This window comes from Miniopterus natalensis, chromosome 1 (genome assembly GCF_054644295.1).
Source record: "Miniopterus natalensis isolate mMinNat1 chromosome 1, mMinNat1.hap1, whole genome shotgun sequence".
Lineage (NCBI taxonomy): Eukaryota > Metazoa > Chordata > Mammalia > Chiroptera > Miniopteridae > Miniopterus > Miniopterus natalensis.
Genome location: NC_142081.1, coordinates 160201571 through 160221145, shown reverse-complemented (window position 1 = coordinate 160221145; position 19575 = coordinate 160201571). Strand labels below are relative to the sequence as shown.

General features: G+C 40.1%; 1 protein-coding gene across 1 annotated transcript in view; it reads left to right on the top strand.

Moving 5' to 3' along the window:
• The window catches only part of MTHFD2L (methylenetetrahydrofolate dehydrogenase (NADP+ dependent) 2 like), an 80514-nt gene extending 64208 nt beyond the window's left edge, over positions 1–16306 (top strand). Inside the window, exon 7 of the mRNA XM_087827051.1 lies at positions 14972–16306. Coding sequence (XP_087683177.1) covers positions 14972–15084 — 113 coding nt within the window. The 3' untranslated portion in view covers positions 15085–16306. The remainder of the gene's footprint in view (positions 1–14971) is intronic.
• The last annotated feature ends 3269 nt before the right edge of the window (positions 16307–19575 follow it).

The following is a 19575-nucleotide window of genomic DNA, read 5'->3' as shown; positions in this document are numbered from 1 at the left end:
CTCTCTCGAAGACTGGGGGCCAGGCCTGGGCATAGCCCACAAGCTCCCCAGTAGCTGGGGCAGTAGTACATTAAGGCAGCCCCGGGAGGCCTGGATTATACTTCCAGGAGCTGAGGACAAGTCTGCAAAAAAACCTTGGCTTCTGTTCCTGGGCCCAGGGCTGCACAGGGCCCTGAAAACTTCGCACATCTCCTGGTTCAAGTATGCCTTGCTGGGTGGGGCAAGTTACCCGCTGCTAGAACACAGCTCATGGATATATACCCAGAAGTGGGATTGCTGGATTATATAGCAGTTGTATTTTTAATTTTTTTTGGAACCTCCATACTGTTTTTCAGAGAGGCCACACCAATTTGCAGTATCTCCAACAGTGCACAAGGGTTCTCTTTTCTTTACATCCTGGCCAACACTCACCCTTGTCTTTTTGATGATAGGCATTCTAACAGGTGTGAGGTGATATCTCATGTGGTTTTGATTCACATTTTCCTGATGATTAGTGATGTTGAGTATCTTTTTATGTACCTGTAGGTCATTTGGATACCTTCTTTGGAAAAATCTATTTGGTTTCTTGCCCATTTTTTAAATTGGATTGTTTGGTATTTTGTTATTGACTGTGTAAGATCTTTATATATTTTGAATATTAACCCCTTATCCATATATGGTTTGCAAATATTTTCTCCTATCGATTGCCTTTTAATTTTTTTGTTTATTTTGCTGTGCAAGAACTCTAGTTTGATGTAGTCCCACTGTTGATTTTTGCCTCTGTTGCTTACACTTTTGGTGTCATCTTCAAGAAATCATTGCCAAGACCAATGGCAAGGAGCTTCCCCCTGTGTTTTCTTCTAGGAGTTTTATGGTGTCTTATGTTTAAGCAATCAATCTTGACTTATTTTTTGTGACCAATGTGAGATAGGGTCCAATTTCATTTTTCTGTATGTGGTTATCCAGTTTTCCTAGCTCCATTTGAAGGAACGGTCCTTTTCTCATTGAATTTTCTTGAATCTCTTTCAAATATTAGTTGACCCTTATGCAGGGGTTTATTTCTGGGCTCTCTATTCTGTTCCATTGGTCCATGTTCTATATTTATGCTAGTGCTATACTATTTTAATTACTGTAGCTTTGTAGTATAGTTTGAAATCAGGAAGTGTTATGTCTCTAGCTTTATTCTTTGTTCTCAGGATTGCTTTGACTACTTAGGGTCTTTTGTGGTTCCATTCAAATTTTAGGATTGTTTTTCTATTTCTGTGGAAAATGTCATTGGAATTTTTTATAGGGATTGCATCGAATCTATAGACGGCTTCGGGCAGTATGGACATTTAAAAAATATTAATTTTACCAATCCATGAGCATGAGTATCTTTCCATTTGTTTGTGTCTCTGTCAATTTCTTTCATTAAAGTCAGGCAGTTTTCACTGTACAAATTTTTCATTTACTTGGTTAAATTTATTTCTAAGTATTTTATTGGTTTTGTTGCTATTGTAAATGGGATAGTTTTTTGTTGTTTTTTTTTTAAAATATATCTTTATTGATTTCAGAGAGAGGAAAGGAGAGGGAGAGAGAGATAGAAACATCAATGATGAGAGAGTCATTGATCGGCTGCCTCCTGCATGTCCCCCCGTTGGGGATCGAGCCTGCAACTCGGGCATGTGCCCTGACCGGGAATCGAACTCCAATCACCTGGATCCTAGGTCGATGCTCAACTGCTGAGCCACTCCTGGCCAGGCAGGATAGTTTTCTTTATTTCATTTTCATATATTTCATTGTTATTGTGTAGAAAGACAGCTGATTTTTGTATGTTGAGTTTATGATCCAGCTTTCCCATTTCTTGATATTTATCCAAAGGAAATGAAAATAGGATATCAAGAAGGTGTCTGCACCACCGTGTTTATTGCAGCCATATTCAGAACAGCCAAGATATGGAAACACCCTAAGTGTTCCTCAGTGGATAAATGAATAAAGAAGATATGAGAGAGAGAGAGAGAGAGATAGGGAGAGAGAAAGAGATATAATGGAATATTATTCAGCCATGAGAAAGAAGAAATTCCTGCCATTTGTCACAGCATGGATGGACCCTGAGGGTATTATGTGTAGTAAGAGAAACTAGAGAAAGACTAATACTGCATGATCTCACTTACATATAGAATCTAAAAATGCTGAACTCATAGAAACAGAGAGTAGAATGGTAGTTATTAGGAGCTGGGGGTAGGGGAATTGGGGAGATGTTAAATGGTATGAACCTGCAACTAGAAGATAAGTTTTGGAGATCTAATTACACAGCATAGTGATTATAGTCAACAATACTGTATTATAAACTTTAAAATTGCTGAAAGACTAGATCTCAATTGTTCTCATCACAAAACTAAATAATTTTTAAAAAATGATAATTATGTGACATGCAGTAGGTAATAAGTAAAGCTACATTTATATATTGCAATATATAAATGTATCAAATCAACAGGCTATACACTTTAAACATGCTCAATGTTATATATTGATTATATCTCAATTGAAGAAAAACACACAGTGCACGGGATTTTAGTTTCAGGCTGGGACACAGTGGGGCAGGGATGGGGACAGGGACTCTCTCTCCTGGTTCTCTGCTCCTCAGTGCCCTGTTTGCCCTTTGGGTCCTCCTGTGGGTTCTGTGTGCCGCTATGCAGGGCATCCTCTCGTGTATAGTGCCCTGGAGCTGTGCCACCTCACCCTTTAGGCCACAGGGGATAGAGGGATGCAGGACCAGCACCAGCTCAACTGAGCAACTTGGAAGATCCGTTTTCATGATGGAGTCTGTGCTTGAACTTGGGAAGGGATGTGTAGATGAGGAGGGGGTGGTTCTAGAGAGGGAGGCAAAGAGGACCCTTAGCTCAGCTTCTCTGGAAAATGAGGGGCGAAGAGAAGGCCCAGATCTTGAGCTAGTCTGTCTGTTGGAGACAACTCGTTCTTTTCTTAAACTGCACCAGGAATGGGATACTCCCAGCCTTGGAGGGGACACACAGCTGAACCCACCTCCTATTAGCAATTTTTTCCTGAACCACATCTCCCAGCACAGTAGAGGCCCAGGGGCTTCTCTGACCTCTCACAACACCTCTTTGCAAATAGAGTTGAGGAAGACAGTGGGCAGCGGAGGGGCTGCCCATAGCCCTCTCAGGCCAGAGCCGGGCTTGGGAGCTGCGATGCTGGAAGGGGTGGGAAGATGCTATGTGTTAGGCATTGTTTTAGCATTTAGGACACAATAGTGACCTAAACAGGCAAATTCTTACCCACATGTAGCTTACCTTCTAATTGGAGGAGACAATAATAAACAAATATATACATATTCACATAATATACTAGGCAGTGTTTAGTGTTACAAAATTAAACAATTTAGAGAATTGTGGAGTGAGGTTGTTTAGAAGGGGCAGTCGGGGAAGGCTCACTGCTGACCTGAACAAAATGAGGGAGAGAGCCGTGGGGATATGTGGGAGAGAAATGTACCGGGCGCCTGGAGCAGCCAGTGCGAAGGCCTCGGGGAGCAGCGTGCCTGGGGGGCTGAGGAGGCAGCAGCCAAGAGGGGCGCCGCCCATGGAAAGGAATCTGGATCTTATTCTAAGCACATTGGAGGATTTGGGGAAAAGAGATAATAGTCAACTTGATTGACAAGATCACCCTGGCTACTGAATAGCAAATAGACCTTAGAGAAGTTAGAGTATAAATAGATTACCTGTTAGGAGGTTATTGTAATTATCCAAGCTGGGTGTGGACCAGCTGGGCGATGGGTGAAGGTGCTAAGATGTGGTTAGATGGTAGACATAATTTAAAAGGAGAGTTAGAATGAATGGGTAAACGATTAGATATAAAAGAAAGAGAAGAATCAATTATGACTCTAAGAATTTTCCAATAAGCAAGAGTGAAAGTGGCAGTTCGAGAATCCTTTTGAGATGAGTCTGGAAGGATCGATGACTTTCACCTAAGTTTGTGTATATTAGGTAAAGAGTGGGCAGAGGGAAAAGAACTCCTTTCAGGTGGAGGGAACAGTAGATCAGAGGCAAGGAGGAAAAAATTACCAAAGCCTTTCATACTAAATAGTAGGCCCACTTGTTAATGAGGGAAGTATGATATGGGAACAGTTGTGACCCGGCCAGCTGGAGCCTTACCTTGCATTCTTCTGAAGAATCTCCACTCGACAGGAAATCTCTCCTACAGCAAAAGGAACCCTATAATTTGAGACTCCATTTGGTCAGAATTATTTCTCAACTTTGCAACCCAATAGTTGAAACATGAGGACAGAAGAGGGTCTAGAATTACATAGAAGCCCAGTACTATTTTTCTGAGAAATTACTAGAAATGGAAGAACTCCCCTGGAGCTCTTTTACAGCAGTTTTCATCTGTATTTGCTCTTCTTTTATCACAGTTGCTTCCAGATGTCTTGTATATGCTTAGTGCTCCACATTTGAAACCTAAGAGTTACCTTTCACTCCATGCTCTTTTTATATTTTGTCTAGCTTTTCATAAAAGATTATGGAGTCAGGCTGACTGGGGTTTGAATCTCAGCTCTGTTGCTTAAAACAATTAGGCAAATCACTTCACCTCTCCGAGACTTGATTTTATCATCTGAAAACTGAGGTAATAATACCTATCTTATAAAGTTGTTATGAAGATAAATGAAATAATCACCTCACATGAGCTGATGTCTGTGACTTGCTGAGCTTAATGGCCTGCAGAAAACAGTGTGTGTTTGTGTGTGTACACTCTGCTCACCCTTTCTCTCCATTCCCACTATGGGCCTAATCCAGAAATATATAACTTCACATTTCAGTTACCGCCCTGCTCCTCTTTGCTGTCCTGGCCTCAGCTCTCTTTGGTCAAGTCTGTTCTTTACCCAACAGTCATATGAATCAACTCTAAAGCACTCATACTTAGCCCCATCTTCTCCCAACTCCTATAGCAGATCTTATCTGACTTACTCACTTTGCTCCTAATCTTGTTCTACCTAGAACTTTACTCAGTCCTTCCCCACTAAATTCTATGCCTCTGCAAGGTGAGCTCCTCGCCCTACACTTCTTTTGTGTCTATCCCACACCAGGTCCCTGCCATCCTAGTCATTTGTATGATCCTCCTCTGTACTTATAAACTTCTAGTATTAGTCTTACACGGGTAATTCTTTAAAGATGCCTTAATGGGAACAAAACTCCTACTCAAGGTAACATCAAACAAAGTATTAATCTACAGCAACCCAGATCTAATAATGATACATCCATTGAGTCATTCATTGATTTACTCAACACATATTTCTCACGCAACACACCTTCAAGGTACTGGGGATACAGCCATGCACAAAACAAAGTCTCTGCTCCCACAGAAATTATATTCTCTAGATTATATGTCAAAGCAAGCTTACTTTGAAGTAGTTTTGGCACTCTTTACTCCCAAGTGTGTGCTGTTCAAGATGGAAAAGTAAGAGCATATACCCCAAATCTAAGGAAATGGGACTATTTTTGAATTATGTCACTTTTACAGAACTGTTAGTCTGTGATATTGTAAAAAAACCAAATTAATGTCACTGCCTACCAACTCAGTTTAGTCTTAATCATTTAATTTGATGATACGTGTCTTAGTCAGTTTGGACTGCTATAATGAATTACCATAGCCTGGGCAGTGTAAACACCAAGCATTTATTTCTTACAGTTCTGGATGTTGGAAGTCCAAGATCAGGCTGCCGCCACAGTCGGGTGGTGGTAAGGACCCACCTCGAGGCTGCAGGCAGCTAACTTCTCATTGTATCCTCACATGGCACAGAGTAAGAGGGCTCTCTAGGGTCTTTTTTTTTTTTTTTTTTAATAAAAGCATTAATCCCATTCATGAGGGCCCCACCCTCATGACCTAATCCCCTCCCAAAGGCCTCACCTCCTAATACCATCACACTGGAAATTAAGATTGTAACATATGAATTTTGGAGGGACACAAACATTCAGTCCATAACAATTGGTAGATGATTACAAGCTAGCCCAAAAGTCGGCTTTAGTATAAGGGAAGACCTAACACTTTAACCTAGAGGTGATCCTGTCCAGTCATTTTTAAAAAGTTGATGGAAATTTGCAGCGCCTCTGTTAGAGACACTGTTATTAACACTGTGGTCATAGTACCCATACAGGTCATTTCACAAACAGGTAGAACCACTGGCAGTTACTACAAGATCCCTGTCATCAGTGAGCAAACCATCTCCATTGTGGCTTGCAGCATGGACAAGATGCTCATTATGAAGTCTAGGTATTTAAAAAAGAATACTTTATTGATTCTTAGAGAGAGAGGAAGGGAGAGGGAGAGAGAGAGAGAGAAACATTGATGTGAGAGCAAAACATTGATCGGCTGCCTCCTGCACACCCTGTGTCAAGGATCAAGCCCAAAACTTTTTGGCACATGGAACAGTGCTCCCAATGAACTGAGCCACACAGGCCAGGGCAGTATCATATATTTAACATTGATCAACCTGCTCTTACAGCAAAGAGTTAAAATTGAAGCACAAAAAGGACATCCCCAGGAACAGGAGAAGTGTGTGATGCTCCTGCAGGTCCTTATTTTATTCTTACACTTAATGATGAGTTTTTGGTGTGTTTTTTTCAGTTGTTTCTCAGCGCCTCATATTAAAATACAAATATCTATGGGAGGGAAATTTTATGTCATAGTATCTTGGGTTATGGCAGACTATTGATATCAAGGCCCTGCCAGGAGATTTTGAAGATACTCCCAAGAGACTATGTAGATTACAGATTTTCTGCTCTATTATAGGAATGTTCAGGGGCTTGAGGGAAAGGGATTGGGGAGATTACAGGAAAAAATGATGATTTTGTTTTTTAAGAAAGTCATGAAATGAAGATATTTTTAGTCATTTTTGATAGAATATTAGAAATATGGCAGTGATCACTACTCCTGACTGCCAGATTGGAAACTGGCATCAATAGCTGACAGCATCCGTGGTCAGAAAGGAGGTCCCACTGGTGGATCATAGTTTATGAAAAGCAATTTTGTACTTCCATGGTGTGACTGATTTACTATTTGGCTCTACTGAATGCCTTCTGAGTGGTATGAGCAATATTTTTACCTATTCACATTTGTGAAGCAGGTAGCTACATATACATAGATTTGATTTAATATAAAGAGAAAAATAACTAAAGCAAAAAAAAAAAAAAAGGCTTAGCCACCCTGCACATACAGAGAGCATGGGAAATAGGGGAAGGAAATCTTTGAAAGTACAACTCACCAACCTAATGAAGCCAGTACAATTTGCATGGAAAGGTGGATCAGTATAATACTCTTGTACCATTGGGGCATTAATCCTGTTGGCCCATTACTGCACCACAGGGGCCAGGATATTGAATGTCTGAATATATGAAGAAATCTTATAGAAACTCCAGGAACCCGGCATCCAGATAAATGCAAGAGAAAGTGTAGTAAATTGCCTCTAGGGCACCTGATTCCTTGTTGCCTTGCAAGAGTTCAGTGGTGAGCCATTCACTTGTCAAGTCCTTTCCTCCCTCTGGCTTACCATGCTCTTAAGTGCCGTTTTTACATCAACCACATGAGAAAGTGGAGTGTTTTCCATGTTACCTCCTGAGTCATGCTGTTTCTCTAGTCCTGTGGCAGACAGGTTTTTCTGGTTGTTATTCCTGCACTTCCTTCCCTAAAGCTGGTCTCCCCTTCACTTCGGTGGATATGCTTGAGAGGTCACGCCTAATGGGCCTGCATTTAGGAGCATGGGAAAATTCTCCAAGCATTTAAGTTAGACAATTACACATGCATACTGGGAGGTGGACATTTACATGAGAGGAACCAGAAGATTTTCTTCTGCTGCCTTGCCACAGGTAGGGAATCACCTTTTCCTTCTGGGGAAAGGGGTTGGTTCTCAGAGAGTTGTGGCATTGTTGGGAATCTGACACCTGCCAAAGGGACAGAGAACTGGGCAAGAAGACAAAGGGAAATGAAACATTCCTACAGAAATTTGAGACATTGGTTCCTCTCCCTCCACCCAAAAATAGATTTATGAGGCACAGATAGATTCTTTGACTTCGCCAGAGTATGTAAGTTGCAAATCATACTAGCAAAATTAATTCTGTTTAGGAACATCTGGAAATTCCATTATTTGAGACCTCTGCAGTGGTATGTAATGTACTTAAGAAGAAATACACTAGCTGCCTGAGAATCAGTGAGTTTTCCTAACAAAGCACTTTGGTGAGAGTTTGGATTATTAAGCCCAGGCCCTGGAAACTTGGAAATGTAAAGTTTCCAGAGGAAATAATGATACAGAACACACAGGCCAGAGACACCGTGCCATGAAGCACGGGTTGTCAGTGCCAAAAGGTTCATGATCACATCTTCCTTTATTCTTACCACAGTTGGTAAAGGGATTTTAATGTCCCTTGTGTTGCTGTTAGTATCCTTCATGAGTGATATTTCTAAACCTTGTGACCGGGTGTCACCCTGGAGTTTTTGGATGCATACACGTGCACTGAACACCTAGTTTCTTCCATCATCCTTGTCATCACCAAATTTTAAACATGCAGTAACTTCTGCTCCAACACTGTAGTTCTTATCATGACATTGAAAAGTGCTTGTTGTCAAGTAAGAATAATGAAATGACATCAGGCCAAGTCTGTCCTCATTTTTCCCTTTAGAAATCTGAAGTCAGTAACATGAAAAAAGTAGCCGTCCACATAATGGAGAAAAGGGAACACACAGATTAGATATATATTCCAGGCTGAAAAGGATTTCTTGGATAATAATTTAATAAGGTACAAGAACCTGAAACTTGACAAAAATACAACATGAATTTCTCCTTTATTTTAATTTTCTTCTGAAAATTATTTAGTAGTACTCACTTTCAGTTTCTCATCTTGCAAAACTTGGTATTACTAAATATATAGATAACCAAGTTCATTCACAAATGACCTTTAAAAGCTTTTTTACTTTGAGCACAGTAACTACAGCTGCCATCAGCCAACCTGTTTCCTGACCCGTCACCTCGGGGTCATGCAGCCCATGACCCCCTCCCAGCTTCACTTCTCTCTGCTCTCTGTTTTCACTGTATTCTTTGGTCCTAATGAACTTTTTTCAGCTCCTCCATTGCATACGATTCACTGTCAGGTCCACACCTCCTTCGCTTTTACTATTCGCTGTGTCTGCATTGCATTCTCTCCCTTCTCACCCCCTCAGGCACCCAGGAGATCTGAAGCTTTCTTTACAAATATCTCTCTGACCCCCATATCTGATTTCTGTTCCTCTGTGAGGTGCTCACACAAGTGCCAGAACTTATTCCAATCTTAGCACGTTTCACTGTATGCTGCTACTTTTGTGTTCCTCATTCCCTCTACCCCAGATGATAAACTAATTTCACTAGAGAAATGTGCAAACATAGCAGGCAGTTTAGTTTCCCCATACTATCTTATCCTGCCTCACAATACATACATATTTCCAAATTTTCCAAATATTTTAACCATTGCTCTCAGGTTAATACCCAAAATGTTCGGCATTGTCTGCTAGGCTCTACCTGAGCGGGACTTTTCCTGTTGTCACCTGCAACTCCTCCCTTCGCTCCTGTGTGTCACCCACGCTTGCCTTCTCTCAGTGTTTTCAAGAGCTCATGCTACTCTCCATCTTCAGGAAGCTTCTCTCCACCTTCTCACAAACACTGTTCCCCTACGAAGAACGCGGTCTACTCCTCGCCTCTCCACCTCACCTGGGAAAGTCTGATGCACCCCTCAGATTCTGAACTCGATGTAGGTAAACGCCATGCATGTGTACAATGCTCAGGCCCGGCTAGGTCTTCCTAACGTCAGAGTGCAGTGAACATTTCATTTGTAGCACATCTCATAGCCTTAGCTCAACTATTATTTAGGTAAGAATATTTGTAATGTGTATTTCCCAACTAGACTGTAAGTTCCAAGGATGGTGACTATGGCTGTCTTTCTCAAGTAACACTTGCTGTGAATCTCTCTGGGCTGGTTTTAGCATGTGTAGGAACAGAGACTAATTGAGTTAGGAAAAGATGCAAGCGTTAGGAAACAATGCAAAACGGGATGCAGGGCCACATTATTAAAGACCTTAATTACCATGACAAAGAATTTATATTTTATTCCAGAGACAGTGAAGATTCATCAAATGTGTATAAACTGAAATAATCTAATCTGTTTAAAAGACTAAATCTGGCTGCAGGTTATATGGCTGATATGGTAGAGACTGGAAACCAAGAGACTATTTATAATAGATTATAAAAAATGACTACACATATCTCCAACCCCTGCATGTCCCCTTGGCAGTGTGACTCTGCTATTCTTCCTATCCCAAGCCTTTAAATTTCAGTTTGACCATGTGAAATCTATAGAATTTACTTTGCAGGGTCTGAAGTTTACAGAGAGGTCATTCAAATAAATTGCCAAGATAATTGTTGCCTTTCCTCGAAATATCCTTTTTTTTAGGAACCTGCTTTAAACATGGCCATGTCATTTCCATCTAAATCTCATTCCTTAGAGCAAGTTCCTTGCAGATGATAAGATTTGATGATTGTTTTATTTGCCTTTATTGTCAAAAGGTTTCAGTAACATTAAAATTAGGTGACTTTATGAAATTGAATCTAACCCTGCTTTTTGTCATACCTGTTCATGAGTCTCTCACCAAAGTGCTGACATCAGTCAAGCTCTAACACCCGATTCTCATACACACAGAACTTTGGGTATTTTCCTTAAAATACACATATGCTCCCTCACACCTATATACGCAGTAAGTCTCTGAAGGAAATCACTGCCCTAAAATGCTTGTGCATTTCTTTTCAATGGAGTATATAGAGCACCTTTGGCCCACACATTACAGGATTAATCTTTAAAAGGATAATCTTCTGTAAGCAGGTGCAAACCCTTGCCTGCCCTCAGGGAAGGCCAATAGAAGGTTACTCTGGAGAAGGTGATGTGTGTTAACCTCTCTTGCAGACGTAATTGGGGACGATGCTTTTCAGAGTATGAAACATGTATTGAACTTCATTTTCTCACATGCCTAATTTTAGTCATAAGCCACCTCTGATACTTTATAAACTCATTGCTTAGGACAGTTTTGAAAGAGTTATGCACACTCATTAGACTAGAGAATTTCTTTTAAGCATTGGCGTCTGTGCCCAGTGGTATTTTCCAGTGATAATCCCCTACCTTTCCTGAGCAATCACTTCCTTCCATATCCTGGTCCTTATGGAAATAGACCGAGTGCAGTAACAGTAGCCAGCAGCAGCTCAATTTATACAAGGGTGGGCTAAACTAGGTTTACAGGTGTGAGTACATGAAACACAGAATTCATTCTTGTATTGTTATTATTAATTATTGTATTATAATCCATACGAACAACTGTAAACCTACTTTTGCCCATCCCTGTATTTCCTTCTCAGGCATAGATTCCTATGAAAATCAAATCCAAAGGAATGGAAACCTTGATATATACACTATCAAATTTGTTACTATCTGCCTTTTTGGAGAGTGTACAAACTTCATTTTCATATCTGTTCACCTTATTTCAAAGATAACATATATCTGAAACAAGTATTTGGATAACCAGGTGTGTTCACGTTGACATCATGAATTTCTGCCTAGTTCATAATCTACAGGGCTCTGTAGATGCTGCTAAATACTTATGACCATTCAGGGAAGCCCTGCCCTGGTCAGGTGAAAACTCATTACCCATCACGTGGTCTAATTCTATGAAGTGATAGGTAGGACAGGACAAACGTGTGTGAGTTTCTACCAGGGCACTGTGGGAAATGCATAAACCTAGCTACACATTTTGGGCAGGTATTATTTCACGCTACAGCTCATTTCCATTCCTTCTTCCTCCCCTACAAAGTTCACTTTTTGAGTGCAAGAATGTAATAGTAACCACGTTGTGAAAAACATAATTTGGTAAAGAAGGGTCATGACACCTCAGCAGACCAGTGGTCTCTCTGCTGCTGGCAGGAAGAAAGCAACTTAGACAGAAGGCAGCTGTGTCGTTTGAAGTGCTGGATGTAACCCAAAGGTGGTGAGCTGTGAGCACTCAGTAATAGCGCAGGAAAATGACTAGATTAGAACTTTTTCCTCTTTGTTTCTATTTTCAGAATGTCCCAACCCTTTGAGTAAGCAGTGCGTTTTTGGCACATGAACCTTGGGACTTTTCCACTTGTTCAGGTCATGGTAATACAGTTGCATTGGGATGGGGTGGACTTATGCAATCACAGAATGTTTCCAACCTGGCTTTGAGTAATGTCTCTACTATACAGGGAGCAGTAGTCAGTGAGCCACACTTTCCTCATCTATTAAAATGAAATAATAACTGATTATTATTAAAATAATGTATATAAAGTTCTTGGCAAAGAGTTGGGGCTCAAGAGATAGTAGCTATGATTATTTATTTTTTCATTATACACATAATTCCAAGCCACTTTACTTTTCAAAGTTGAAAATGAAATTATATAAAAATGATTACATACCCACAATAGATGCCTTGATATAGTCAATTGTATCCACATTTTGATTGAGAAATAAGTCGTTTTGTTTTCTACTGAAGATTTAGTTTGTACTTGATTATTAATTTACCACATTATTCAGTAGTCTTTTATTGTCATCTACTGATATTTCAAAGTTAGTGTTTTACAAATCAATTACGTACTATCAGCATAAATAGTAGTACTAATATATATAGTACATTTCTTCTAGGGACCTGCTAAAATGCTTGAAGGCACTGCTTCTCCAATCATGTAGGAAAGGCCCTGGAAGGCATTGTTCCTGTCATCGAGTCAGTTTATTGAAAACTAAAACATGCAGTTTGTTGCCCTCAAGAAAAATGAGAAGCTTGAGTTTTCCAGGAAATTACCTTGAACTAAATTGTTTCAATATTGGTTGTATCCAGTCAAAAGCACTAATTTTGGATTTTAAACTTCAAGGGCTATTTAATTCACTTAATCCAAATGCAGTGAATACCTAACATGTGCATGAGGTTTGAAGATTTAAAATGACGACCACCACGACCCACCCCCAAGGCCCGGTTCTGCCTTCTGAGTCCTGGTGTCTAGTGGAGGGAGCGAGCGCACCGCTCAGGTTCCACGGCGGAGGTGGCTGTCAAGCTCTCGGAAACACAGATAGTGGAGCTTTTCATTCCATGGTCGAGGGGTGAGTTTTTGAGAAAAATTATAGACAAGTGACATTTTATTGGCCTTTAAAGACTAGTACAGAGTTTCTTACTTGGATAGGATAGATGAGTATTCCAGGTAGAAAGGGTAGCGAGAGCAAAGGAAGGAAGGACTGAGCATTCATAGCTGTTTACGGAGTGGCTGTGGACGTCGCGTAGGGTTTTACAGCATAGGATTGGACAGAAGGATGGCCAGGGCATGCTTCATGTAGAGAGTCTTTCTGGAAAACTAAAATATTACCTTCCAGATCACAGTGTTATTATCTTTTCTTTGTTACATACCGCGAGAAGGCTTGTGATAGCACTAGCTGGATTTCGTGTGTGTGTGCGTGATGCCTTTAAACTTATTTGGACTTTTCTTCAAGTAAAAGAATATTATTCTTTTGCTTTTCCTATGATTTAAAAAATTACTGCAATGTGCTACTGTACTTCAAATAAGGTGAATATAAATTTTATAAGCCGTATTTCAAGAAGCCAGTATAAATTGTACAAAAATAATATTTAAGATCTAGAAATCATATGCTGATTTTGATTCAGGTAGAGAAGCATATACGAGAAAACCTGTAAAAGGCTAACATCTAAATAGCATGTGATAAGTAATATCAGAGTGTGCATTAAAGATGTATTCTCTAGGCTAACTTTGTAAAAGTTGTCTGGGAAAACCTGATTGTCCGCACTCACATGGTGAAGCATTAAACCAGAAGGCCAATGCATGGAGTCTAGCTCTTCACCCATAATATTTGGGTGTGAAAAATTCTTAAATAAAACTTGCTGGAAGTTCTCTGCCATTTTCTTTTAGTATAGTCACTGGATAAAGCACCCATCACACCTTAGAACAGGACTGTATGTATAGGCTCAGTAATTCAAATATGTTTAATGATTTTTATTAAATGTGCACTGGAATGTATTATCCACACATACATGATACTATTATTATAACAGGAATATTCCAATTTAACAAATAGTATGTGCTGAACTGTCTATATCCTATCTTTCCTTTGTGACCAATATCAAGTATTTTAGAAGTAGCTAACTGGAATTACAGGTAGTTGAGTCCATCATGGGGTATAGATTTCCATCTGTAAAACAAACTGAGCTGCATGGAGGTTCAACCTCAGTTTGGGTCTTTTTGTGTTCTTTCTATCCACATTAGCTATCACACACAGAAGAGTGTGTGTGTGTGTGTGTGTGTGTGTGTATTTTAGCCTACTTTATTCTAAAACTAACTTGAGGTTGTTTGAGTTATGTGTGTAAAGCAGAAAATTCTACTATATTCTGTTAAGTTAATTAAACAAGGAGGCCAGTAGACCGGGGTGGCCCTAATGCCATGGCAGCCCGTAGAAGCAAAGCACAGTCTAAGCCTGTAAATGCATCAACGTAATGAAATCAAAACCTAAAGACCGCCAGCCACAGCCAGCCAACCAGGCTGTAAGCCGGACCTATCAAAGATTTCCTGGCTTTGCTTCCCCCTTTTCTCTGTAAAAGCCTCTGCCCAATCACTTCCTAAGTTACAAAAATGTCTAATTACTATGTTGCACACTTGAAACGAATTTCATGTTGTATGTCTACTGTAATTGAAAACATTTTTAAAAATTTTTAAGCAAACACAAAGTCCCTCCCTGAGTTGCTGTCAGTGGAGCTCACCGCTCCTGCTCGGGCGCTGCCCAGTCGCAGTGAATAAATGCTCAAGTAAACTCTTAACATTTTTAAATGCCTCAGTTTATCTTTTAACAGTTCAGTATGTTTAAAAGTATAAACTTCTCAGCAAAATGTAAAAGAGTGCCTCGGTTTCCTCCGTCAGCCGTGAAGAGGAAGGCCGGCTTCATCACCCCAGTCCCCGGGGGTGTGGGGCCCGTGACGGTGGCCATGCTCCTGAAGAACACGCTCCTGGCAGCTAAGAAAGTCATTTACTGATCCCGCGGAAGAACAGAGCCAGCTGAAATCACGCTACTTATTTATCTGTCAAAGGGGAAAGGTCCTCTATATTTTACTACAAAGCTATTTATTTCTACATTGTATTTATTTTTTCATGGATGGACTCATTGTGGATCAGAGAATTCACACAACTTTATGTATTTCCTTGCTAACAGATTTTCAGTTTTAGGGGGGAAAAACAAAACAGTTCCAATGAAAACTTTGGTAACAGCTATTTTGTGAATAATATTTGTTCATAATGTTAAATCAATAAAGGGCTCATAATAAGTAATATATTTTGACACGATTAAATATCACACGCCATGTATTTTCAACAAATGTTTTGTCAGTGAAATGGTCACCCATGTAAAATGTAATTTAGGTTTTGCCATAACATGTTCAATTTTTATATACTTTATGTTCTATATCATATGCTGAGAAAGAACTAAATTGCTGAAAGATAAAATATAAAAAATAAAATCTTGATCCCATGTATCTCCTAAGTACATCCTGTGAGGCATCCTAATAAGAAATTATGTTCCACTCAAGGAAAGAAAAATATACAAGGAAAACAAAAAATGCAGTGCTTCTTGGAAAGGTAATGATTTTTTTAAATTGTAAATGACTATTTGTCATAGTAAAAATGTAATAAGAATGTGTTAGGTTTACATGTAATTCCTTTGTTCTTCTAGAAAAATATGTGGGCAGTGTCGTCTTTGAGGAATAATGGAAAATCCAAAAGCAAACCAGTGCACAAAACAAAACTAAGGTGGCCTTTTCCCAGAAACAACAGAAAAACATGACATACTGTGAGCGAGGCCTTCATTAAAGAGCAACTATTATGTTGTTTTCACGAATTCAGAAACCTATTGGGAAAACACACTCACATGCGCCACTGCTAAACACTAGGGTGTGACTAAACATCTACTGTTTTATTGCCCGTAGTCTTCCCTCCTCTCGTTAGCGTTTGATTCTCAAAGTAGATGCCTTGTTTCTAACACAATTTAAATTAGGAAATACATGTGACTCTCAGTTAAAGGGTATCTTGAAACCTCTAGCCACATAATTGTATTTTCATACCCAAATCCCAGTATATTTATGTACCAATAGTGATTCTTACCCAGTGCATGTTTTCAATGGTGTGTATACTTATCATGTATGTGAGGATAGACTAGACGTTTATGATTAATAGCATTTCAACTGCATAATAAAAAAAAATTGAATAAGAACACCTGTCTTCTTTTCTTCCTTAAGCTATCTATAAGTTTCTTTGTTCATAAATTTGTCATTTATTTCTTTACAGCATGCTGGGAAATGCACAAGTTTTTTGAACATGAAAGCAAAGGCTCTGTAGCCCATTCCATAGTCAGTCTAGACCATCTTTGTCTGATAATAACCCTGACAGAGTTTAAATTCAAAGCTCCCAGGCAAACATTTCAGAAATGGGCCTTTTTCATTTTTAAGGGCTACAAATTCCCAAAACAAACAAAACAACCCAGAATACATGTACACCGAAAAGGTGAGTCTGTCATTTTGAGCCCACCCTGCTTCACCCAAAGTGCAGGAGAGGTTATTTTTAAAGGTTTTTGCCCCTTGGAAGAGGCTAAAATTCAGGAGTCAGCCTTTCCAGAACCTAATTAAAATGCAGTAAAAGAAAAATTATTTGGATGTTTGTTGAAAATGGTAAGAAAGACTATATTCAAGACTAGCAATAGAGGAGATTGAACTCAACTCCCAATACAATAAAGACAGCTGGAGATTTACAGCTGATGAGCAGAGTGGATGGAAAATTGCTAAGAGGAGCTTGATTAGTAGCAAGGGTAGGGGTAAGAATAGCTCACCACTATTCTTGCTAAAAGGCAGGCCAATGACATGATATCAAGAGTGGGGGGTGAGAAACTTGATCAGAAGGGGGGGAGGTGTACATATACGGACTTAGCCAGATTCTTCTCTAAAGCTGGGCTGAGCAGGCCAAGTGAAGCCCTAGTCAAGGAGATGACCCACAGGAGCCTGATTCAAGTGTGGTCAAGGAGCAAGCCTTTGTCAAAGGAGATACAGTTGGTTGGTTTGTTACCATGACTTTATTTATGAATATTTGGAGTCTATAAAAGATAGACATACGATGACTTTGTGCAGGAACTTTGGAAAAGTAAATTTCCTTCCCCTACACATATCTGTAAAAAGAACCCTACAGAATTAATTGAGATTGAACAATAATACAAAAAAATGGGGGCAAGAATGAACTTAGCATACACACACACACACACACGGGGTACAGTCATACTAAAATGAAAAGTGTGTGTTGGAGAGTGGTGGAAATACAACTGGAAAGTATGCAGAAATAGATTAGGGAAAGCTAAAATCAATTAAAATTTAGACTATATTGAGTAAGTTATGAGAATTGAAATTAGAGCCTCGAGGATGTTTTCATTGATTAACATGGGAAAGTTGTAAGGGGGAGATGATTTTGGAGAAGAGATAAAATGTTTAGTTTAAGATATATTGAGTTTGAGGTGATGACATAATATGTAAATAAAAGTCCTGATATACTATCAGTCTAGGAAGAGAATGAGAATTCATGGCTAATGATGAAAGCTTAGGACCCATCAGAATGTATTTACCACTAAATTCCTGGCCTTTCTGAGTGTTTTCTCTTTAATGTTTTGGGGGAGTGGGTAATCACGTAAGCAGCCCTGATGTAAGGTTCTCCCTTGGACATAATTGACTCTAAACTGTTTCTATTTTTTTAAAAAAAATACATCTCCATTGATCTCGGAGAGAGGAAGGGAGAGGGGGAGAGAGACGGAAACATCAGTGATGAGAGAGTCGCCTACCGGCTGCCTCCTGCACGCCCCCGACTAGGGACCGAGATCGCAGCCTGAGGATGTGCCCTGACCGGGCATCGAACCCCCATCCTCCGGGTCACAGGTCGACACTCAGCGCCTGAGCCCCTGGTCTTTCTTATTGACCGTTATACACACCCTGCTTCTTTCTACACCTGTTCAATAGCAACCGTTATCCTTAATTAAGGGCCTATCATATACTAAATGCTTTATTTTCTTTTTGTTATTGATAATCCCCATTTGATATATGAGAAAATTGACTTTTGGGGTTCGTACAGTCTCAGACAAGGCCAGATGGCTAAAGAAGGCAGCACTGGAATCCAGAACAAGTCTGTTGGGATGGTGTGAACAGGAACCCGCTCTTCTCACTACACCATTCTGCCTGCTCCTCCCCCCACCGACTCCTTTCTCTTATCTCTATATGTCTGAATTCTACTTGTTATTTAAGGCTCACTTCAGATGAACCTTATCCATGAAAACCGCTGTGAGAGTTTAAGCCCCACCCCTGCACTCTAATAGTCCCTGCACACGTTCGTGGAGTCGTCAGTCCCCCCAGAACTGTAGTTAGGCATGCATGTTCCTTGTCTCCCTTTAGTCTTTTGAGGTCAGAGTCCACATATGATTTGTCTGTTTGTCCTGCACACATCCCAACACCCATCCCAGCCCCATGAATGTTGTAGGCACTTTATGAATGAAAAATGAGTGAATGACAGCTGAATCCATAAGAATTACAGAATAAGTTTAGAGAGATTTAAGCAAAGGGCTAATGACCATTTCCTGCCAATATCCAGCATCAAATTTTGGTTGAGTTAGTGAAAGAGAAAGAAAAAGAAAAAAAGGAAAGAAAATAAATGAAGAGAAATGGGAAGTAAAAGAAAGGGGAAAGGAGAGGAAAGAGAGGGAAGGGGGTGGAGACACAGAGATACTTAACTAGAGGAGAAAGGTGATTAAACTCAAAAGACAGAAAGTGGTAGGAGGGAAAATGACAGTGGAGTGCCACAGCTCTCAGCCCTTTCTCCCTCCAACCTGCTCCAACACGTGTCAAGAATGAATGAAGGTATGAATGAGGCCACCTGACAGCACCCATCTCACCCATTCTTCAGGACTGGGGAAAGGGCTTCCTGACGAGAGGATTGGAGAAATGAAGGCAGGAGTCTCTCCTACAGAGAATGTAAGTGGAACCCATCAGTATGAGTCCCAGAGGAAAAGAGACACGTGGGGGATGGAGAGCTATTTTCTAGTATAAACCTTAAGCTGAAGTGGTAGGTGAGTCTCTGTAATATGTGGCCCAACTCACGAGAACAGGGAAACATCTGGAGAGGCTTCTCTAAGCCCAAATGTGTGTGAAAGCCACAGCTCATTTCCTATTTAGATTCTAATAATAAAGGCGATTTATTTAAAGCTTGACTTTAGGAGATAATTAAGAGAATTCCTCTGAGAATTGCATACCAACTCCTGCCAGAGGGCACAGCTGGGAAGTGGGAAGTGCCTGTGTCTGAAATCCCAACACGGCCTCAAGTTCTCACTCTGGGGCATGTTCCTTGGCAAGTCACTGAATTCTTTTGAGCCTTCATTCCTCCCTTGTCATATGAGAGTGAAAACAAGGCCTGTTGTTAATTTCTTTATTCACTTAAGACAGATTCACTAG